Below are 21,376 nucleotides of genomic sequence, written 5' to 3' on the forward strand. Positions count from 1 at the left end.
AACCACCGGGCGGGCCGATTTCCGAACGCTCCTGCGATTTCCAGGAGTGTTGGTTGGTTGTTGCAATTGGATGTTGAAAGGGGATATCCGCGGGGAAGTGCTGGTTGCCGGTGGTATTATCAGGTAAGGTATACGTTACCCGCCCAGGAAAAGAAAGTAACAAAAGTGTACAAACAAAAGAAGCCAATCAGTGAAAAGCCAATTATAAACGCTCTCTTCAACTGGACCCTGATTCATCTTTGAGGTGACGCCATCAAGCGCCCACAAATTTCACCGTTCCATCCCTCGCAAGCGCCCCGTTGGCAAGCACGACATCGCACTTCTCCTCGAGCACGACATCGAGAAGCTTGCTGAATCACGAACTCGTAGAAGGATTTGACCTCCCATCTCCTCCCATCCCTCACCCCATCCCCCCCTGTCGCTACCATGTCACCGAACGGCGCACCGAACGGTATAAACGGCACGACCAAAGGCCGCATCCTACTCGTCGGTTCCGGACCTGGACACCCCTCCCTCCTCACACTGGCAGCACACCATGCCCTCACCCAACTCGCCACCATCGTCCTATCCGACAAGCTCGTTCCGCGAGAGATCCTGGCTCTCATCCCTCCCAGTACAAAGCTACATATCGCTAACAAGTTCCCGGGCAATGCCGATGGTGCACAGAATGAGCTTGTCGACCTTGCTATATCCTATGCTAGGAGGGGCGAGACAGTTGTTCGATTGAAGCAAGGGGATCCGTTCGTCTATGGCAGAGGAGGAGAAGAACTAATCGTCTTCCGAGCAGCCGGATTTCACCCGCTGATCATCCCCGGTATTTCCTCTGCGCTCGCCGGTCCCCTTCTGGCCGACATCCCGATAACACAACGAGGAGTAGCAGAAAGCGTATCAATCTGCACTGGCGTCGGCCGAGGAGGGAGGGAAGTCGAGCTTCCAGCATACGAAAGAAAACGAACTACAGTCTTGCTCATGGGAGTTGCGCGCCTCCCCACTCTGGTGGAGCGTATGCTCTCTCCGACACTTGGTTATCCTACCTATACGCCCATAGCGATCATCGAGCGGGCCAGTTCTCCGGACCAGCGTGTTTTACTTTCTACCCTCGAACATGTAGTACAAGCAGTGCAAGACGCGGGAGAGTCGAGGGTGCCGGGAATGATCGTTCTGGGCTGGGTGTGCTGCTCCATGCATGGCGAGCGGGGAGAATTGGGCGTATTAGACGGTGCGGGGGAGGAGGAGAGGGAAAAAGAGGATCTAGAAAGGGTGGGAAGATGGTTGGAAGGCAGGCAATGGCGGGTGGAGGAAGGGCTTAGTGAGAGGTGGAAATGGGTTGACCAGGCTGTGCAAGAGAGGAATTAGCTGGGTGTGGATATACACAGCTATATCTTTGTTAGATTTACCTTGCGATGTATACTAGATATGTAACTGTTTTTATAATTCAGGAAGGAGTACTAACTAGTTAACTTAGTCGATGTGTACAAGGACAAGGCAGAGGCCTGGCTGGGAACTGAACCCATGCCAGGGGTGGGCGGTTTAAGGTTTTGCCACAACCACCCGGCAGTTGTGCAGACTGTTTCCGCGTCCTTACTGGAAATCAGTCTGACACAGAACTTTTCCGCGTTCTATGTACTAGAAATCAGGGTTCAGGGTCCACGGAACGTTTCCCGCGCAATTTTTTTGCTTGCTTATCTAGTAAAAAGGACATTTTCTCATCTCACCAACGGCCTGATGGTCTAGTAGTATGATTCGCCCTTAGGGAAGTGAACACGCTTTCGCCTGGGCGAGGTCCCGGGTTCAATTCCCGGTCAGGCCCGTTCTTTTTTAATTATATGTGCTTTTTTGCATGGATTTTCATGTACGTGCCGTATATACAGTTGGAGTGCGAGTTTTTTACTCGTTGTTCGCTACACTAGTCCAGGAATGACTGAATGCATCTCAAATCATATGCCAAAGTATTTGATGAGGTGGAAAGGGATTCAGAGGTATAATCTTTTGTAAATTCTAATCTGTGTAACTTTTGTGGCCGCACGCTTCAAGTCCGTCGTGGTTCAGAATTGTTCAGGGTGGTTCATCTTGTCTTAAAATAAAACTGGCCTTTCTGCAATCAAGTTCAAGCAGATGGAAAGTTGATTATTGGACGAAAGTATACCTCGTTCATTCAGCATAATACCGCACAAAGAGAGCACAAACACTAATGCATTCACATCTTTGAGTTCACGTCTTCGTATCTTTCAACTTCTTGAGCCCCTCCATCCAGCTACGAAATAGCGGGGCATCGACAATCCTCTTCCACTCCTTGTCCACGTCCGCTTCGGGTCCAAACACGAGCTTGTACAAATCATGCGCCCACTCAAAGTCGCACCTCGAGTTCTCCAAATGCGCGCCAATAACCGCCGCGATACATCCCTCTGTTGACCGGTGTAGCTCTGCGAGCGTACGGCCAGAGGCAGTCGCAGGGGTGGGGTAGTATTTTGGCTCCAGCTCGAGCAGGAACTCTTGGAAGAGCTTGGAGCGCTGGTTGGTTCCTCGCTCCGGTGTGTAAGGCAGGGATCCAAATTCGGCAGATGGGGACGAGAACCTCTCAAGTGGAACTGTGTGCGCGTGATCCCAGTCAAGCACAGCGAGAATGTTGCCATCCTGCAAGGGCATCAATGCAGCTACATATGAAAGAAAGTCGGCCGACCTCATCAACGATCGTGTTCCCCATATGCAAATCATTGTGTGCCAAGGGGAACGGACCTCTTCCGTCATCCGAGTTTGCAACATGCACGATGGCAGTCCGATACAGCCAGGCGGAGAAGAGTCTCTTGAATCTGTCCTGGCGCTCCTTGGCGTTTGTCGGACGGTCGCCAGCCGCCGCGAAACTTACCATCCTACCCGCCAAGAAGGTATAGTATGCCAACGCGGACGTGTAAGGTCCACGTTGCCATTGCGCTACTGGGCCAATACGATACCCTCCTTTTCCGTCCAGTTGCACGGATCCGAGCTGGGAAAATCGAATTTTGCTAAGTTGAAGATGGAAGTCCGCAATCTGCTCCGTATACCGGCGGGATTTCTCGTTCACCGGATCGCCTTCAAACGTGATTCCCACTTGTCCGGGCCTGTAGCCAACGATCGCTTCCTGCATAACGAAGGGTATTCCGATCGGGTTGTCTGGTGTTGACGACCACGCGATGAGCACTGGAACGGGGATAGAGGTTCGTTCTTTCACAAGCTGCATGGTCGCGTGCTCGCTGACTAGCACTTGCTCCTCGAATCGTTCCATACGTTCCAGCCATCGTATAGCTGAAGGCGGCATGCGAAGACGGATAACCCAGGGAACACCATCCTCAAAAATGAGCTCTAGAGCAAAGGCGTCAGAGTGGGCTTCTCTGACCCGGTCTGTCGCTTACCTAAAACCAAGCTGAAGACGCCCCAGGTGTACTTCTCACGGCTGACAGTGCATATCAGGCTTGGTTGGCGATATGAACTTGCAAGCCGTTCGATCTTTTCCCAAGGCAGACTGGCTACGAAAGATGTTATGCGGCTCTGGAACGGCCCGTGCATTTCTTGGAGCCGTTCCTGAGGATCACCCCATGTCGAACTCGGAATTCCAGGTATGACTTTGACCGGGAGAGCAGGCTCGGCCATCTCAACCAGATAGAAAATGGATACAAGTAGAGAAGCAGACGGTCCAGGGAGACACTACATGTCAGATATAGGTGACTGTTTGCAAATAAAAATAGCGTGGTCACAGGCGCGCAAAAGGGTCTGTTCGGTATCCGATTGAACCAGCGTGTGGAGGCGGGCGCCAACTCTCTTGCGGCGCCACCACTGCTTAAGCTTACGACCATCAGGAACGGATAACACGTAGTTCTAGGGCACGTTCAAATGCTGGAGTGAGTGGATCGGCCTCGCCCACTATTTGCTCAGTCAAAGTCTGCGCACTCCGTAAGGGCGAATCATACCTCTAGACGATCAGGTCATATGTGCAAACGACATGATCGTTTATCTTCAATCGCATAATCCACCTGACCCATAACGTGGTCTCAACCTTGCAGAACATCTTTTTCCATATATGTACATATATATCACGATTCCTTTAGGAACATCATTATAGAATACAATGCTAAAATTGCGGTCAAGAGCATCTTATCATGACTAGCTGTTGTACACAAGCAAATAGTTGCGCCCTTGTTCTAGGGCACGTTCAAACGCTGGAGCAATGCGGACCAACCTGTCCCACGCAGGGTTAAGTTGTCCGTCGCTCGCTGCACTAGCCTGAGCTGCCGCTGCGATGATCTTATCATCGATGCTTCGCTCGTTCATGACCATTTCGGAGGCATCCGCATGCTGTTGTTCGATGTGGCGGAACAACTTCATCTTTTTAACGAGCCTGTTAATAGCATCAGATCAGGCATTTGTTGGTAGACAGACGCGCTCACGTTTGTGCACACAACGGGCACCGGAAACGCCCTCCTTGTCCAATCTTGCAGTACGAATCCAGAACATCCTGGCCTTTCGTATGCTTATCTTGGCTATATTTCGATTAGCACTCCATGTATCTCTAGCCTGTCGAGTTACTTACATATGGCGCGCATAAGTTGCCGGCAACTTCCAAGGCTGGAGGTTGGACAACTCCAGGGCGGTGCACACATGGCAGGGGTGCTCAAACACCTGAAATCCGTTAGCGCCAACACATAGGTGTAATGATATAGAACTTGCCTATGTCTTGCCATCCACGTCTGTTGTGGTTATTCGCTCATAAAGAGCGGGTACAACCAGCAAGCGGAAGAAGGCCTTCACCATCTCTTCCGCGGTGCAACCCAGGACGTTCACCTCACCCGTCTCATCGAATCTCTCCTGCTCATCGATCTCTCGCAGCATCGCATCGATTTCATCATCTTCCTCCTGCTGCTGAACCTCGGATGCTGATCGTTTCTTCGACTTTGCCCGTTGGACTGATGTCACAGGGCCGACATTGAGGGTGGTGAAGTCGGATATGTCTCCCGACGCAATTAAGGCGGAAGAGGAAGAAGCGATATACGTAGCTGACCTCCAAAACTGCACTTCTGTGCATCTCGAGCGCTTCAGCCAAGACCCCACTCGGCGCGTCAATCTGATCGATGATCTCCTGACGGTCGGCGTGGGTATAGGAGAGACCTTGAGGTGCCGTTTTGTTGAGGAAGAGCTCGTCTCTCTTGGCCCGCTTTGCATGAGTGCATCGAACTTTCTCGACAGTCTTCACATAGGCGTCCCAGAGCGTAGTACAGTTTTCGATGAGCTGAGCATCTCGTTAGCATCACAGATGAGATCCAAGCGAAACAATACTCGCCTCTACCCACGCGTCCGGGTCCAAATCCTTGCGGTTGTGAGCCTTTCGAAGCTCTGATTTGAATTTCCGATTGTCGAGGTGATAGGCGTCGGTCTGCAGGTTGCTATCCTCCTGGCAGACTTTGTCCCATACCTCCTTGAACTGCAAGAACTCGGTCGTCTCCGAGAGTTCTTGCTGGTGCCTGAAGTCAGTTTCGAGGCTAGCCGACTAAACATGCCACACTTGCCTGGATTTTCTCCCGCGATTCCTCGTCGGCCTTTTGGAGTTTGCGCACGCGCGCCAGTGGAATGCAAGGAGGCAAATCCAGCTCGTCCACGTTCACCAGCTCCTGCTGACCGAGTTAGTGACATTGCTGTGAAAGAGATTATCACTTACAGTGGTATCGTAGGCCTGTTTGGTTCCAAACGTGGAACGCAAACCTGCATGGAGTGCAGGTGAGGTGAGGAGCTGCCGAGCGCGTTTGCGCTGTACCATCGATTAGTAACAATAAGGGCGCGGGAGATCTCACATACTTGATACTGCACATCACCAGCAGCCTCGTGCTCGCCCGTGATAATAGCGGTGAGGGCATAATCGCCAGTGTTTCTTGAATAATGCTTGGAAGCGGTGGTGATGCCGTCTGCATGCACCAGCACCTCAGATGCGGCAGCCCCGTTGAACATTTGAGCAAGCTACAGTTGTATGTCAGCCAACATCGCTTTGAAGCTGTAGAGCGTCTTACCGTGATACCCATGTTGCGACGTCAGGCATGTGTGCTGCCCGGAAGCCCACATAGGCCGAGGTATCTCTTCCATGCTATGACGGCGTTAGATCGATCTGAGAGGACAATGATAGCAAAAGACTTACAAAGGGCGCTCAGGGTTTGAGATAGCAATCTCGCCGCCTTCATAATCCAACAGCTGTTCCCAGGAGTCGAAGGGAAGATCGCCGCGAAGGAACAGGTGAACCATGATCGATGTTGGCCCGAAGATCACGTTGTGCGCAAACATCGGGGGCTCGAGATGGAAGATTCGCTCGATTTGGCTGCGACTTGTCATCATTCCCTATCGAGCCTGATCAGACATTGTTGAGGGACAGAAAGCACCTGCCGCACCTTGATCCAACGGCAAGTCACAGAAACCATCCAGCGCTGGGGGCCAAGCACGGTAATCTTGAGATCTTCGTTCTTCATGTACTGCCAAATTCAAGTCAGCTTTGTCTTGCACTTGGATAGAAACCAGACGTACCTTGCCATCCCGCCGATACCCCTCGTTACTTGGTGCTATGGACGAGATGCGGATTCCCGTAAGGAACTGCATAGTCATCCCTGCAAGGGCCTGAATCCCTTTCTGTCGCCCGACCACTTCCGTGTCCTTGATTATCGTTTCTGCGAGGTCTGCCGAGGGCGACTGTTCCATCATGGTGGGGCTTCCGATTGTACTGCTTGGCCACTGCAACGAGTCATCAGAAGGGGGACAGACACGAAATTAGAATGGGACGTACAGTACTCGCAAACGCCTTCTAGCCTCTCCAGGAGACCTTGCGCCAGGATTGTGACGCCCGGTGGTTATGGGATTTGCATGCACAAGCATGGAAGCGGTGGTTATGTCATCTGCACGCACGAGCACCTGAGATGCGGGTACCTCACCGACCACTTGAGTAATTAAGTGCAGTTGCATGTCAGCCATCCTCGAAGCTAGAAAGTTTCTTACCGTGATACCCATGTTCCGACGCCATGCATACGTGCTCTCCGGGAGCCCACAGCGGCCCAGCGGACGTCCAAGAAACCGCGTCACCATCCGTTTCAGGATCTGGGTTCCCTTCTGTCGTCCCCGCCACGAGTCTGTTCCCAATACATCCTTTCGACGTTGTGTGTCGTTTCAGCATTGGTTACTCGTCCGCACAACATTCCGTCCAAACTTCGATGTGCTCCAGCCATGCTGGAAATAGACCGTATTGTCGCCGTATGTGGGACGCCCGATGCTCCACACCGGGCCAAACTCCAAAGCTGGTCAGAAGAATATAAAAATGAATGTAGAAATGTCTTACTGAAGGTTGGTGGGGATCCCGTAAATTCCAGGGAAAGTTCCCAGGAGGCGGCAAAGCAGGTCGTGCTCGGACCTTGTTGAGTCTCGTCAATTCCCCGGAAGGGGTTCCTCGAGCCCCACTTCATATACAATCGCGGGATCTTCTCTGTAGAACACCAAGCGCATGTCCGAGCCTTTCTTCTGAGAGCTGTAACCCATCCTTCGAGCCATCCTTCCCTACAACAACACCAGCTACGCCGGACAAACGTTTATCCCCCCGCACTCAAGGTGAGATCCTGCGCTCTTGGAAGGGGTCATCCAGGGTTCAACGTCCAAAGAGTCCAGCGACCACCTGAGACCAAGGAATCGCTACGGGCGCAAGGATGGCAGGTGAGTTGCTCGTGAAGGCGGGATCGGAGCAGAATTGGCAGTGATCGTCGTTGTTGACCGGCCGGGCCGAGTTTTGAACAGAGGACATTCCACGAGAGGGCTGTGCACGGTGAAATTGAGGCGAAATTAATGGCAACACCATGTACCCATTTCGGGGGTTTTAGCGAAGCGTCTCGGGACTTTTAGCGGGATGTCTTGTGGTAATTTAATTGGCGGTAGCCTTTTTGGAAGCGGAGCGGGATTACCAGTGGCGATAATGATAGTGATAATGGACTATGATCGGGGTGATCGAATAGTCGGCCGAAGTCGGATGCCCCCTTTTGGGGCGGCGGCATGCGGAAGGCGGAAGGAGGCCAGGGATTGGGGCGGTGCAGAAGAAAATTGAATGTGAGTGACTCTGCTTCGCGTCGATCAGTGATCGAGCAAAGAGAATGCTTCGTTGGGGCCATTCAACTAGAATGCAGAAACTGTATGAGGAACTGTATAGCGCCCAGGGTCGGATTCTGGCCCTTGTTGTTTGAATTTGGGCCCTCGTGAGGGCAAAGAACAGGGAAGGTCTTGGTGATATACAGTTCATGCCGCGGCAGCGGCGATTCAGTTCGGTCCTATACAGTTGATACAGTTGAGCGCGGGGTCGGACCTGAGCACCGCCGGTAACCACTCGGACGACGCGAGTTGAGCTATACAATGGACTCGATCGTACTTTCGATCGTGGGTGCGGTGCTTCTCATGGGCGGAGAAAGTTGGTCGTGCACGGGAAGAAGGACGTATGGAACAAAGCTGTGTTTATGTGGTATTGGAGCGGGAGTTATGCGGGTGGGCGCAAGAGGGGAGAGTTGAGAGATGAAGAGGTGAATGGGAGCAAAGAAAGGAGAGCTGCGGGGATGTCTCAGGCCGCCTGTTGCCTGTTGCCTGGCTCAGCCTCCCAGGTCCTCCCCTGTGCCCAATCAGCCACGTGCCGACGATATACCAAGGGCAATTCAACCGACCTCAAACCACCGTAAAGACCACGTCAGAACCGAAGGAAATGCCCCATTCTCCTTCTGCTTGTCTTCCTCCTTTCACTTACCGTCATCTCTCACGTCAAGCAGAACATTGTTGCACGGTGAGCAGAGGAAATTAGAGTCACGCGCACCCTGCCTCATCCCCTCGAACACCAGGTCCCTTGCACACCCCCACATCCACAGACATTCAGGAGCTGCTCTAGACCTGCCAAGAGATCTCATATCCCCCCATATACTACGTCTCCGGCGGCACTAACTTCACCCGACGACGACGACAACCGCAAAGATCACGACGACCATGGTGCGCTCCTCAGCCCACAATCCAACAGCGTCCACCTCTGCATGCCCCCCGATCGCTCTCTCTGGGTGTGGGGTCGGCAAGACCAAGTCCTTTTCTCCTACTCTCCGTACACGCTCCCGAAGCCCCAAGTTCGAGCTCTCCGAACCCCGACCATCCAAGTTCACCCCACCCTCTTACGAGCTGTATGAACGCGAACTGGTGCTGTACGACCAGCTCGGTGGGGGTTCTAACCTCGATCATCAGATTGAGGAGCTGCGGCGTACTGTGGCGGAGGGGCACCGCGCCGAACGGGGGCGTACGTGGGAGGCGCTTCTCGTCCTCGCACTGGTGTTCAGGTTCGACATACAGGAGTCCGCTGCCGACCTAGAAGAGGCGAGAGCCGTCGCGGAAGCGGTGGTGAAGTGTACCGAGCTGCGCACAGGTGCCCATACACAAGCATTATTCGTCTTTGGCCGGGTGTGGGAAGCCGCATATAGGCACTGGGGGAGCACGGACGTCCTCGAGCGCGCATACAAGTGCGTTGTCGACGCCCGGGCGAACGCAGACTCCGACTGCTCAGGCGATAGCGCGCGGTATAGTGATGGGTTGGATTTGCTCACTGGGTGGCTGCTGACCTACCATATACCTGTCATACGCGCGGGGGGTGACTTGAGTGAGGCTATTACGCTCGTGTCTGCTGGGGTGGACAGGCTGGGAGAAAAAGACCCATGGAAGGCACTCGGCCTCGGGATCCTTAGCCGCGCATATAGGTGGCAGTGGCATCTCACGGGCTGCTCAGACTGGACATATCTCTACAAAAGCGATGAGCTTGTACGCCAGGCACTCGAAATCCGCCCCAACAATAGGAGAAGGCATTGTCTCCTCCACATGTTGGCTAGCACCTGTCAGGACAGGTTCGACGGCGGAGAGGGCGTGCAATATCTGCACGAAGCCCTGGCCGCTGCACAGGAGAGCGTGCGACAGGCTCGGGAGATACGGCCAAATGTCACCCGGTTCGAGGATAGGAATGTCATCCAGTCACTTGCTATGGCGTACTTTACCCTCTCCCGCGTCGAGGGCAGGCTGAAGGACCTCGACAAGGCTATCGCGTACCAGACACTGATAAGCGAGACGAGTGGACCCGACGAACCGCCGAGCTTCTTCCTCAATCTTTGCGTATTTCTTTCATTCCGATTCCGCATGGCCGGCCGGCTGATCGACATCGATAACGCTATCGAAGCCGGACATAGGGCCTTGGAACGCACTCGCCCAGATTCGCTCCAGACCGAACTTACACTCTCAACCCTTGGAAACGCACACGCACTCCGGTTTGTGCACGGTGGAGACCAGGCTGATTTCGACGCTGCATACAAATACCTCGATCAAGCTGCGACACGGGTGCGCGCAAACAAGTGCACGCTCGCTCTCCTCCCCTGTATTACCCGCGCGCTCGCGGCCATATACGATGTCCAGTTTGAGACGCATGCGCGGCTGGAAGACATAGATTTTTCCGTTCGCTACCAGACGGAATGCGTTTCCGGAGCGGGAGAGAACTACGAGAAGCCGAACTTTTACTCCGAGCTTGGAGGATACCTCTCCAAGCGGTATGAAGCTGGCAAGGACGAGACGGACTTGGATGAAGCTATTATTAACCACGAGATTGCGCTGGCTACAGTCGCCACTGGGCTGACGGAGAGGCATATGATCCTCTGGCGGTATGGCCGTTCCCTTGCACACCGGTACCAGCTGCATAACGAGCCAAGCGACTTTGACAAATGCGCACATATCATGAAGGAGGCTGCGATTGCCGCCCGTGCTGCGGCCCATCCCAAGACCTCGCAGTACCTTGCCGACCTCGCCAGTCTCTTCAGCATGCGCTACGAAGCGCAGGGGGAGAAGGAAGACCTGGACATCTCCCTTCGGTATTACGCGGTCTCGTACGCCGTGCCAGAGGGCTTCATCGACAACCGCTTCCAGTCTGCACTCGCTGCTGCCCGACTGGCGCAGGACAACAACCGACCCAAGGACGCGGTCAATGCCTTCTCAGCAGCGATCGGGATGCTCCCTCGGCTTGCGTGGCTCGGCCTCAACTCGAGCCGTAGGCACGCCAAGCTCATCAACTATGCCAGTCAACTGGCGTCCGACGCCGCCGCTTCGGCTATCCAGGCCGGACAGCTGGAGCGCGCAGTTGAGTTGCTGGAAGAGGGACGCAGTGTCCTCTGGCGATCGATGATGGAGCTCCGGACGGATTTCAGTAGCTTGGAAAACAGCGCACCGGGTTTGGCACGTGAACTGGTCCTTGTTGCTCAGTCCCTCGAGTATGACGGTATGAGCACGGCGAAGCTCACTGAGCGGCAGTTGGAGGAACGCGCTCAGCATCGCCGGCGGACGGCAGAACGCTGGGAGTTCCTGATCGAACAAGTGAGGAAGGTTCCGGAATTTGAAGGGTTCCTCAAGCCCCTGTCATTCTCCGAGTTAAGAAAGGCTGCCGCAGAAGGCCCGGTTGTGATCCTCAACGCAAGCAAGTACAGGAGTGATGCGCTCATCATACACCCTCAGGGAATGGTCAGGTGTATCTCTCTAGAGGGACTGAACATAGACACCGTCAAGCAGCTCAACTTTGTCTTTTCGAAGGCTCTCCGTATCCCCAGGGATCAGAATGGGTGCCGGTTCATCGAGCAGCTCTTGCGCGTCGTTTCCTCTCGTCTATGGTATGGCGGGTTGTCCAACGTCGCCGAGGCGCTCGCGTCGTGCGCTCCCCCGCCGTCGGTTTCAGAAGAACTCTTCCGGGTATGGTGGATGCCAACGGGACTTTTGAGTCTCCTGCCTGTTCAGTGTGCGGGCCCATATGATAGCCGCACAGACCAGCCGGGTATTGCAGACCTTTTCGTTTCATCTTTTACGACCACCCTTTCGTCCCTCCTGGCCGCGCGCAACTCGCAGGCCAGTGGATCGTGCGATACTCCAGCCCGTATGGTCGCTATCTCACAGGCGTCCACGCCGGGCAACGCCCCCCTCCGTGCTGCAGGGGTGGAGATCGAAGTCCTGGCCCAGTCACGTTTCTCACCGGGCATCACCTTCCTACGCGAAGACACCGCGTCCGTATCCTCCTTCACCTCCGCGCTCACATCGCACAACTGGGTACATTGTTGTTGCCATGGACACTGGGACTCAGAGCATCCGCTGGACAGTGCGTTCGACCTTTGCGATGGCCGGCTCATGCTCCACCAAATCATTTCTTTGCGCTTGGACCAAGCGGACTTTGCATTTCTCAGCGCATGTCATACAGCGAGACAGAGCGTCTCTTTACCTGACGAGAGCATGCACCTAGCTGCGGGACTGCAGATCGCTGGATTCCGCGGTGTGCTGGCCACAGCATGGGCGATGGCGGACAGAGATGGGCCCGCGCTGGCATGGCATTTTTACAAGGCGCTGGAAGGGATGGGAAGGGGGATGGACGCACGTTGCGCTGCGAGGGCCATGCAGAGTGCGGTTCGTGAGCTGAGGAGAGAGGGGATGCCGATGCATCGCTGGGCTGCTTTTGTTCATATTGGGATCTGATGGGGTGGTACTGCTTTGATATCTATTTTCATGTTATTTGGATCTCACGATTATTTACTCTCGGAATATAACTTATCTTGTAGCAATGTGTAACCCTGCTTATTATTAATATTATCAATGACAGACAGCTCATTGATAAAATATTAATACTTCATACTGACGTGGGTGGCGGTGCCTTTAGACTTTGCCACCGTCATCTCTTGCTTCACGACCACCTGCAGGACTGGACGGCGCTGACCAGCACTCGCCCTCCACGTCACTCGACGACAGCGACGACGACGACGACGACCAGCGTAGCTGTTAGCATCTGACTTGCCATCTCCGTTGCTGCGGACTCGCCGGCGACAAGATTTACCATTCAACAGGTAGCGCCGCGTCATCTAGCGCACCGAACCGTGCACGTTTTCAAACATCTTTTACTTATTACAACTGCCATGTCAACCTCTTACGATGCTGTTCGATATTCTGCTCCCCCTCAATCCGCGGGCGGGTACTACCCTGCCTCACCACCATTGCACCAGGGATCCCCAACGCCATCACAGAGCAGTATCAACCATCCCACAACTGGAGGACAAGGAAACGGGGACTCGCTGTACGCCCCGCCCCAGGGCTCCTACCAGCAACAGCCGATGTCTCGTTCTCCCTCTAGTGTGAATGGACACTTGCCGGGCAACTCTGGAGCCTCGACATACAGCTACAACATGTACGCTCCCTCGCAGAAAGGCGGGGATACTGCAAGTCTCGCCGCTCCACCCCTGCTCGACCACTCCCACCTTCGCCCAGGGAAAAGTGCTCTTCTTCTGAGTCATGATCGTACACTGGAGCTGTACCGTGCAAACGCGAAGAAGACGAACGACCCGGAACTGCAGTTCGAGTTCGCAGTTTTCATGATCGACGCGGCAAAGTCTCTCCCAACCACGGCCATATCGGCAGGGGACGCGTCCAATCCCGTAGCACAAGAGAAAGCAGAGGCACGCCAAACTGAGCTGCTACGCGAAGCTCTGGGACTGCTTAAGCGCCTCGCCGACAGGGGTCACTCGCCGAGTCAGTACTTCCTCGCAGACTGCTACGCGAACGGGCTAGGCACTGCTCGGGGAAAACAGGATTTCGACCGCGCATACCCACTTTTTGTCCTCGCGGCAAAACACGGACATCCCGATGCGTCCTACCGTGCTGGCACATGCTGCGAGAATGGCTGGGGCTGCAGGCGCGAGAGTGCCAAGGCCGTCCAGTTCTATCGCAAAGCCGCCGCAGCCCTTCACCCGGGTGCGATGTACCGACTCGGCTTGGCAGAACTGAACGGCGAGCTTGGTCTTTCGCGCTCACCGAAGGAAGGCGTTAAATGGCTGAAGCGTTCAGCAGAGCATGCGACGCACGAGTTCCCCCACGCGTTGCACGAGCTGGCTCTGCTCCACGAGAGAGGAGTGGAGAATGTCATCTTCGTGGACTATGCGTACGCGGCGGAGTTATTGGCTCAGGCGGCAGAGTTGGGGTATGCACCTAGCGCATACAGACTAGGCGAGTGCTATGAATATGGGAAGATGGGCTGTCCGCAGGACCCAGCGTTGAGTATACACTACTACGTGAGGCTTTCAGCGCTTTTTGCACGCAATCCTCGTGCAGGGGGAGTGAGGGCTACGCTAACGCTTCACGCAGAACATTGCCGCGCAACAAAATCACCGCGACGCATGCTTCGCCCTAACCGCATGGTACCTGGTCGGTTCTCCAGGTGTGCTTCCACAAAGCGATACAGAAGCTTACCTGTGGGCACGGAAGGCGGCGGAGCAGGGACTGGCGAAGGCTCAATATGCGGTGGGCTACTTTTTGGAAGTGGGCATTGGCGTACAGCAGGATTTGCACGAGTAAGTCGATTGCGTTTGCGTGTACACCTCCCCCTTATCCCTGTCGGCTTTTGAGCACGGTCAGACGAATCGGGAGGAGAACGGGGAGGGAGAACACCAATGGGGCAGCAGCTGATTTTTCATGTTTAGGGCAATTCAATGGTACAAGAAAGCCGCTGAACAGAACGACAAGCGTGCCATCCAAAGGCTTAGAAATAATGTCGCTGCTGCCGGGCCCATCTCTCCCCAGGACGCAATCTTGAGCCGGAATGAGCAAGACACAGGGAAGGATGGTGGGTGCATCATCATGTGAGATGGGGAAGCCATATCTCTCCTTATATCGCTCAGATATAGGTGATGCGCCACAAGGAGTAAAGGGATGTGATGGAGGGCGTGGCTCTGGTAGGCGGACAAGGACGTTGCATTTGTCGTCATGGACACACTGGACTGTTTTTCTTCTTTATGTCTTGTGATACCTCCTACCTTACGCTCCTATCCATCGCACGACGCTCTCCTGACCCACCGCTTAGCTACCCTGGTCGGTTGTTTTTCTATTTCATACCCACACCCAATTACTGTAATGCAGAGCACCACGGTATGCCTCCCACCCCCTGTAGCCAGGTACCTCTGTCGACGATGTAGAGCGATTTGCAAGAATCGATTTATTATTCAAGAATAGCGTGTCATATTCTTCGCGAAATGACGGTGCCTCTTCTCTTGATGACTACCTGTGATGACTGGCTGATGCAGAATATTGCGATCGACTCTGTTCAATCGAAATCTTTGAGGAAGCCCGTTGCAAATGTAGAGCCGGTAGATGCTCTTGGTATAAAAACAGACACCAGTCGGGAATGTCTGACCAGGCTCAATGGTTTCACACAGTCGTTCTCCAACCGACCCAGCCCAACCCGCTGTCGCACTTTCGACGAACATGAAGCTGTCATTTCATTTCGTCGTCTCATCACTCGTCTTACTGTGCACTATCACTGGGACGATCGCGACAACAACTCCGCAGACTAACTATGCCGAATGAGTGCCGTCTAGTACAGTCCTGGGCTGCGCTTAGAACCAGGAGATTTTGATCTGCAATGAGAACTAAGCTCGCCAGGTGCATCAATTTCCTTACGCGGGTGGCCGGGCATTAATTACCGAGTTGTTTCAATGACAAGGGGGCAATGATAGGTGATCTAGCCTGTGCCTAGTTGTGTGGCGATCGCTGAGGCACAGAAGGAGAGTGGAGATGACTTGGATCACGAAGACGGCGCAATGGTCATTTGACGTACAAGTACAATGCTATTATCGATCCAAAACCAAAGTAGTACAGAAGAGCGTCTCAGGCCCCAACAGTCAACGCGTGATTGTTGATCGCAATACTCTCTGTCGTGGTGTTAGAGATTCGTTCTACTTTGTCACCGCGTATGAACTTACTGGTCGCGTTCACTGTCTTATAGATGCCAATGAGGCGATGACTCAGTTCAAACATGTCGTTTCGCAAAGAGATAATGATGAATTGCGCATTCTTAGTCCGATCCTTGATGTAGTTTGCAATGATCGAGACGTTCCTGAAATCAAGGGCTGCGTCAATCTCGTCCATGAAGTACAACGGCGTTGGCTTAAAAACGTGCAGAGCGAATACAAGAGCGAGAGAGCTCAACGTCTTTTCACCGCCCGATAGGTTGGATATGTTCTTCCAACTTTTCTTCGGTGGCATGACGCTGAAGTTGATGCCTTCGGAGAACGGATCCATGCTGTCAACAAGCTCAAGCTCTGCGTTGCCACCAAGGGTGATCATCTACGGAACTTTAATATGTTAGAGGTTGAATGGGAATGATGGTCGCACCTGGTACATCTCCTTGAGCTTGGAGGTAATGACACTGAAGCCGGCCATGAACTCTTCCAGACGGGTCTTACGCAGCTCGTCATGTCGTCGCTTCTCAGCATCGCGCAATGCAGTGACTCGTTCTAGGTCTTGTGCGCGCTCGAGGAAATTTGCTTCCCGTTTGCGGTACTCCGCCAGTACACTCATATTTGGTGGATTCTGCACTCGTTCTGTAATGACATGAGACAAACTCAATTGAAATTCGCACCAGCATACCTTCAAGGAGAGAGACTTGAGCGATTAGCTGGTCACGGCTAGAGCCCTGCAACTCATCATCGGAATAGATAGGAATTTCATTCCCATGACGCTGCTTCTCTCGATGGATATGCTTTTCGGGCTTAGCACCCACTTCCTCTTCATTTATTTGCTCGGGAACAGGCTTCGTGTTTGCGGATTCGGCGGCATCGGAAGCAGACTCCTTTTCTCTTTCAGGCGGCGTGTCGTCCTCATCGTCACTGTGATAACATTTGAAGCCATTCCAGCCATAAGACCGAAGCACTCACTCAACATATTCAAGCAGAAGCTCCTCGTGTCTGCCTTTCCAATGATCCAACTTGCGCTTCGAATCTTCCAAAGATTTTCCTGCTTCATCAAGCTTTTGTTTGAGTTCCATCTAACATCCCAATTAGCCAAAAGTTTGCGCTCCGCGGAGGAGACGATGCACCTCTAGCGCACGGAACTGCTTGATGTAGGAAGTCTTTTCGTCCAGATCGGACTTCATCTCCTCCAACTGATCCTTCGCTATATCAAGTGCAGCCTCAGCCTTCGTCACATTTTCCCGGATCACCTGGAGATCGGAGGCAGAGCTTGCATAATCGGCTTCTAGTGCTTCTACTTCTACTTGCACGTCATCAAGATGTTTGGTGTGGGTCTCAATGGACTTCTCCAACTTCGCACTGTCTTTCGTGGCTTTGGCCTGAGTGACTTCCGCCTTGTTCATGCGCTCGTTGGCTAGATCAATCAACTGCTTGATTCCGTCCACTTTGGACTGTTGCGACCGCAATTTTACACCTCCCACTTCCAGGATCTTCTCCTGCAGATCACGAATGTCGGACTCGATGGCGTCGGACTTCTTCTTCACTTTTTCAAGGTCCTTAGCATAGCTAGCAATGTCTGCATCAAGCGTCTTGACGCGTTTAGCATCGTTGGCATCCGGCTTGTTTTGTAGTCTGAATAATGCATCAGAACGCTCTTGTACGTATCATATGGTGACTTACTGAAGCTCCTTTGCCCGCTTTTGTGCCTCATCTAGGCGAGTCTCGAAGCCTTTGATATCTAGCTGAACTTTTGACATGGCCATGTCCACTTTGGGAATGCTCTTCTGAACTAGCTCTGTTTGCGTCTCTGCTTGTCGTAGTTCCGCCTGCTGCCTCTGCGCCCGTTCCTCTGCATCGGCGGTTTCCTTCTCATATCGTGCCACGACTGAAGGTTCTACACGGTCAGCTGCAAGTTTCGAGCTCATCCCGCCCTTAGCGACTCTGTTTCCTCCTCCAGACATTGTCCCGGAGGTGTCAATCAGTTGACCAGCCAGTGTGACCACACGCCATCTTTTCGCGCCGAAAGCAATGCGATTCGCTTGTTCGAGATCGTTTGCTACAAGGGTGTTGAACAGGCCCTTGTAAAACGCAGGAGCGAACTTCGGGTCTTTCGGTTTGATGAGATCGAAGAGGCGAGGCACGCCTTCGGGTGTGTCAATTGGATCAAGATTTCTAGCAGGTAACTTCTCCAACACAATGATCGAGGCGCGACCAATGTTGTGCTTGCGAAGATAGTCTATGCAAGCTTGGCCTTGTTCAACCGTGTCGACCACCAGGTTGTTCAGAGAGGTGCAAGCGGTAGACACAGCGACGTCGTACTTGTCAGCAATGGTACCAAGGTTTCCTAACCGTCCCTTTTTAAATGTTCAGTGACTTAGCACATTCAATACAAGAATCACGCACATGGAAGCCTTTGATGCGCCCCGTATCTCGAAGCTTGGTCAGGCTTTCCAAGACAGCATCTTCCGAACGAGTTGCAGACAGGGAGGCTCGAGCCTCGTCAGAGCGTTCGCGGAGATTCTTGACCTTCGTTTTCATCTTATCAACCTCGTCCTGTATGACCTGAACAAGGTTAATTAAACAAAAAAAATCGGTCGTTCACAGACAAATTACCTTCAATCTCGATTTGCCATCTCTGGACTGGCCCTCAAGGTCCTGCTTCTCCTTATGAAGCTGCCGAAGTTTCTCCTCTTTACCTTTCAGCTCTTCCTTCATGGTTTCTACGGCAGCCATGGCCTGATCGACACCTTTATCCACGGATGCGGCTTTCTCTTCTAGTAACATCTTCTCATTTGTAGCAACATCGATGTCAGACTGAATTTTGCGAACTTGGGTCATCCAAGGTTCGAGTTCCTTCTGCTTTACCTGGATCTGAGTGTTGAACACCTCGGTCTTGCCTCTCAGTCCCTCAGCGATGTTTTCGAGCTCCGCTTCCTCTTTCACTAGCATAGTTTCTTGTTCATCGATCTCTTTACGAACCCTTTTGATTTCATCGGCCTTGTCTCGCACAAGTGCGTCTGCGGTTGATTTGGCCGCTTGATCCTAAATATCCATTAAGCGGCGTTAAAAAGGACCTCAGATACGAGCGTACATCTGCCAGCGATTTGTTCAGTTTTTTAGCCTTAGTGCCGAGATGCTTCTTCTTCTCCTGGAACTGAATCTCTTCCTTTTCATGCGTGCCCAGCTCCTTCACCAACTTATCGGTCTCTTTCTTGACGATCTCGAAAGCCTTCAACCGCTCATCGTATGCAGTTTGCAGCTTTTCAGTGTCCTTAATCTGCTCCTGATGGCGTTCGGTTTCGTCCTTAAGCTTTCGCTCCAACAGATCCTGCGAGGTGTCATAAATTCTAGGCACCGAACGGACGCCATGCGCTTACAATATTCTTGCCTGTGATTTCCATATTGGCCCGGAGCTGCCACATATAGAATTGCCAGAGCAATGCTTGGGCGAGCGTCAGCTCGTTCTGATCTTTCAGATACGCCTCAGCTTCTTTCTTCTTCTCCTGCAGAAGATGTCGGGATTATTCGTATCTGGAATAGATTGCGTAACTCACCTCCAGACTCGCTTTCTCCCGCTCCACGATACGTAGACGGTTGAGTTTGTCCCCTCGTTCTTCATTCAAGCGATCCACTTCTGCTAGGGACTCTTCGATAGCTTGTTTATACTTCGCGGTGCCAATGATATCTTCAAGGTACTCAAGGAGACCGTCTTCGTGTTCAGTCGGCGCTTTCGGCTTCATCTGAGCGATTGACTCCACTTCGCCCTATGAGAGGAGGTAAGTTTAGCCTGCAAGAAGTATTAACCCTCTGACCTGAAGAATGAGGAAACGCTTGTGATCCAGATCGATGCCGCGGCCCTTCAACAAGGTAGTAACTTCGGTGAAATTGGAATTGCGATCATTGATGGTGTATGTAGATGAGTTCGACTTGAAAGCCTTTCGAGATACGACGAGCTCCGAATTAGGAACGGCTTCGAAAGCATCGGGCCCAGGCTAGCAGGTTCACAATGGTTAACAAAGAGCCAATACAAGTAATTGACGTCTCCTCACCAGATCAATGATATCTCTAAAGTGAACTTCCACAGAACAGTACTCCAAGTCTGGATAGTCGGCTGAATTGTGGATGAGTTCGGATAATTTGCCCTGCCTCATCTTGGCCGCACGATATCCGAATACGAACAGAAGCGCATCAATGGTGTTAGACTTGCCCGAGCCGTTGGGCCCCACGATGGACGAAAATGACTTGTGGAATGGGCCAATCTCCTGACGACCAGCATACGATTTGAAGTTGATTAGAACCATCTTGTGAATCACGAGTCGGGATTTTGGTCCACTGGGTTCAGGTTCCTGCAATATCGTCGGCGCGTTCCTGTCTAGTAGAGAAGACCGCACGGTAGCCGGAGTGGCGGGAATCAGAGTGGGTCGCCTTGGCGTAGCCATAGCAGCAGCGGCAGCCAGGAGATCCTGCTCCTCTTCCTCATCATCATCTGACGTGTTTGTTGGTGTTCTCGACGGGGTACTGGAGGGACGTCCGCCAGATAGAGAGCTCGCCTCACGATTATCGGCGTCTTTGGGGTGCGGCATAGAAACCTTTGTTGAAGGTACTCTACGTTGCTTCGCATTGGGCGTATGAGGCGCTTCGACATGGATGGCGTTCGCGTTGTCTTCTTCCTCGTCCTCATCTTCAGGCGATGCAGTTCTAGGTTTCTTCATGTCCCTGCGGTTCGGTCTAGTCACAGTCCCCTCATCGCCATCACTCCCGCTGTCTTCTACCGCAGTCGCCTCTGCCTCTGCAAGTTCCTCTTCCTCTTCTACGCCTTTAGACGGCTGGCTTCCTTTACTCTTTGAAGGCGGTTTTGAGGTCGAGACTGCGCGCCCTTTCTTCGGTGCTGGTTCAGCCTTCGTGCCCTCGTCGCCGAAAGCCGTTCCTGAAGAGCGCTTTGCCAAAGTAGACGCTGGACGGGAGGACTTGGTTGCTACTGATTTGCGACCTTTCGTCACCGGCTGAGGGGTCTGCACCTCTGAATTAACGTCTTCATCGCTGTCGGGTTCGTCCTTTACTTCTGATTTCACCGCAACAGATGCTTTAGCAGGAGCAGAGCGTCTAGATCTTACTGCAGCAGGAGCAGGGGCCGCAGTCACCGTGCCGCTAACTGATCGAACTGAGCGTCTAGGAGGCATTGAAGATGCTTGTCGTTGTCGTTGGCCGTTGTCGTTGTCGTTGTCGTATATGCCGCGCGCGGTAAAGTCACGCCAGGTATCAAGTCGCGTCGACGCGTCTCCATCTGCTCCCGTGACACATCAACACGTGCACGTTCTCTCGATTGGGTAGGGATGGCATCAGTCCTAGACCGGACTTTGAGGACCGCGGTCCTGCCGATCCAGTCCAGGACTGGACCGTCCGAGGACTGGACCAGGACCAACACTGTTGGAAAATCCGGTTCAGTCCTGAACTGCGAAGGACCGGTCCAGTCCGGTCCCACGCAGCCACCATTTCGCCATGCAATTGGGTGCAGAGTTTGACAGTTTTGGCATTGCAGGGATGGTGACTGGTCATGTCATGGTGTT

The 21,376-nt window shown here is 53.1% G+C and overlaps 7 protein-coding genes and 1 non-coding gene across 8 annotated transcripts; 4 read left to right on the top strand and 4 right to left on the bottom strand.

The window, feature by feature from the left end:
• Positions 1-426: 426 nt before the first annotated feature.
• Positions 427-1,366, top strand: DACRYDRAFT_94366 (uroporphyrin-III C-m; the record flags this gene model as incomplete). The annotated part of the gene is made up of 1 exon (XM_040777218.1): positions 427-1,366. The coding sequence occupies one exon, from the start codon at positions 427-429 to the stop codon at positions 1,354-1,356; it is 930 nt and encodes a 309-aa protein (XP_040629452.1). The 3' UTR covers positions 1,357-1,366.
• Positions 1,367-1,719: 353 nt separating this feature from the next.
• DACRYDRAFT_t28 lies at positions 1,720-1,810 on the top strand. The gene has a single exon. It is a non-coding gene; the product is annotated as a tRNA-Pro (tRNA).
• Positions 1,811-2,169: 359 nt separating this feature from the next.
• DACRYDRAFT_21630 (uncharacterized protein) lies at positions 2,170-3,605 on the bottom strand. Its single transcript, XM_040772477.1, has 3 exons — positions 3,390-3,605; positions 2,681-3,339; positions 2,170-2,634 (listed from the first exon to the last, which is right to left on the bottom strand). The coding sequence occupies exons 1-3, from the start codon at positions 3,541-3,543 to the stop codon at positions 2,212-2,214; spliced, it is 1,236 nt and encodes a 411-aa protein (XP_040629453.1). The 5' UTR covers positions 3,544-3,605; the 3' UTR covers positions 2,170-2,211.
• A 477-nt stretch (positions 3,606-4,082) lies between these two features.
• On the bottom strand, positions 4,083-7,746 carry DACRYDRAFT_21631 (uncharacterized protein). The gene is made up of 15 exons (XM_040772478.1): positions 7,340-7,746; positions 7,003-7,290; positions 6,794-6,944; positions 6,538-6,741; positions 6,405-6,485; positions 6,158-6,354; positions 6,033-6,106; positions 5,824-5,982; positions 5,687-5,776; positions 5,538-5,639; positions 5,312-5,485; positions 4,702-5,260; positions 4,565-4,653; positions 4,422-4,514; positions 4,083-4,372 (listed from the first exon to the last, which is right to left on the bottom strand). The coding sequence occupies exons 7-12, from the start codon at positions 6,042-6,044 to the stop codon at positions 4,877-4,879; spliced, it is 921 nt and encodes a 306-aa protein (XP_040629454.1). The 5' UTR covers positions 6,045-6,106; positions 6,158-6,354; positions 6,405-6,485; positions 6,538-6,741; positions 6,794-6,944; positions 7,003-7,290; positions 7,340-7,746; the 3' UTR covers positions 4,083-4,372; positions 4,422-4,514; positions 4,565-4,653; positions 4,702-4,876.
• An 80-nt stretch (positions 7,747-7,826) lies between these two features.
• On the bottom strand, positions 7,827-8,459 carry DACRYDRAFT_21633 (uncharacterized protein). Its single transcript, XM_040772479.1, has one exon. It carries the CDS (start codon positions 8,154-8,156, stop codon positions 7,890-7,892), a length of 267 nt encoding a protein of 88 aa, XP_040629455.1. The 5' UTR covers positions 8,157-8,459; the 3' UTR covers positions 7,827-7,889.
• Positions 8,460-9,009: 550 nt separating this feature from the next.
• DACRYDRAFT_115612 (uncharacterized protein) lies at positions 9,010-12,668 on the top strand (the record flags this gene model as incomplete). Its single annotated transcript, XM_040770041.1, has 1 exon — positions 9,010-12,668. One exon carries the CDS (start codon positions 9,010-9,012, stop codon positions 12,550-12,552), a length of 3,543 nt encoding a protein of 1,180 aa, XP_040629456.1. The 3' UTR covers positions 12,553-12,668.
• Positions 12,669-13,253: 585 nt separating this feature from the next.
• Positions 13,254-14,706, top strand: DACRYDRAFT_51143 (HCP-like protein; the record flags this gene model as incomplete). Its single annotated transcript, XM_040775028.1, has 3 exons — positions 13,254-14,135; positions 14,209-14,414; positions 14,544-14,706. 3 exons carry the CDS (start codon positions 13,254-13,256, stop codon positions 14,704-14,706), a joined length of 1,251 nt encoding a protein of 416 aa, XP_040629457.1.
• Positions 14,707-15,705: 999 nt separating this feature from the next.
• DACRYDRAFT_78400 (RecF/RecN/SMC protein) lies at positions 15,706-20,989 on the bottom strand (the record flags this gene model as incomplete). Its single annotated transcript, XM_040776335.1, has 15 exons — positions 15,706-15,770; positions 15,822-16,185; positions 16,234-16,442; positions 16,489-16,727; positions 16,776-16,885; positions 16,937-17,441; positions 17,490-18,163; positions 18,213-18,371; positions 18,423-18,851; positions 18,901-19,137; positions 19,187-19,312; positions 19,364-19,573; positions 19,622-19,801; positions 19,859-20,776; positions 20,870-20,989. The coding sequence occupies 15 exons, from the start codon at positions 20,987-20,989 to the stop codon at positions 15,727-15,729; spliced, it is 4,524 nt and encodes a 1,507-aa protein (XP_040629458.1). The 3' UTR covers positions 15,706-15,726.
• Between the last annotated feature and the right edge of the window lie 387 nt (positions 20,990-21,376).

This window comes from Dacryopinax primogenitus, assembly GCF_000292625.1.
Source record: "Dacryopinax primogenitus strain DJM-731 SS1 chromosome Unknown DACRYscaffold_7, whole genome shotgun sequence".
In the NCBI taxonomy this organism is placed as follows: Eukaryota; Fungi; Basidiomycota; class Dacrymycetes; order Dacrymycetales; family Dacrymycetaceae; genus Dacryopinax; species Dacryopinax primogenitus.

Coding starts and splice junctions, on each gene's coding strand:
- DACRYDRAFT_21631 (XM_040772478.1), bottom strand. Junction 5,777..5,823: donor CTGGTGATGTGCAGTATCAA/GTATGTGAGATC, acceptor TCGATGGTACAG/CGCAAACGCGCTCGGCAGCT. Junction 5,486..5,537: donor AATCGCGGGAGAAAATCCAG/GCAAGTGTGGCA, acceptor TTCAGGCACCAG/CAAGAACTCTCGGAGACGAC.
- DACRYDRAFT_21633 (XM_040772479.1), bottom strand. CDS start 8,156: ATGGCCCCAACGAAGCATTCTCTTTGCTCGATCACTGATCGACGCGAA.
- DACRYDRAFT_21630 (XM_040772477.1), bottom strand. CDS start 3,543: ATGCACGGGCCGTTCCAGAGCCGCATAACATCTTTCGTAGCCAGTCTG. Junction 3,340..3,389: donor CGTCTTCAGCTTGGTTTTAG/GTAAGCGACAGA, acceptor CCTTTGCTCTAG/AGCTCATTTTTGAGGATGGT. Junction 2,635..2,680: donor GGAACACGATCGTTGATGAG/GTCGGCCGACTT, acceptor ATGCCCTTGCAG/GATGGCAACATTCTCGCTGT.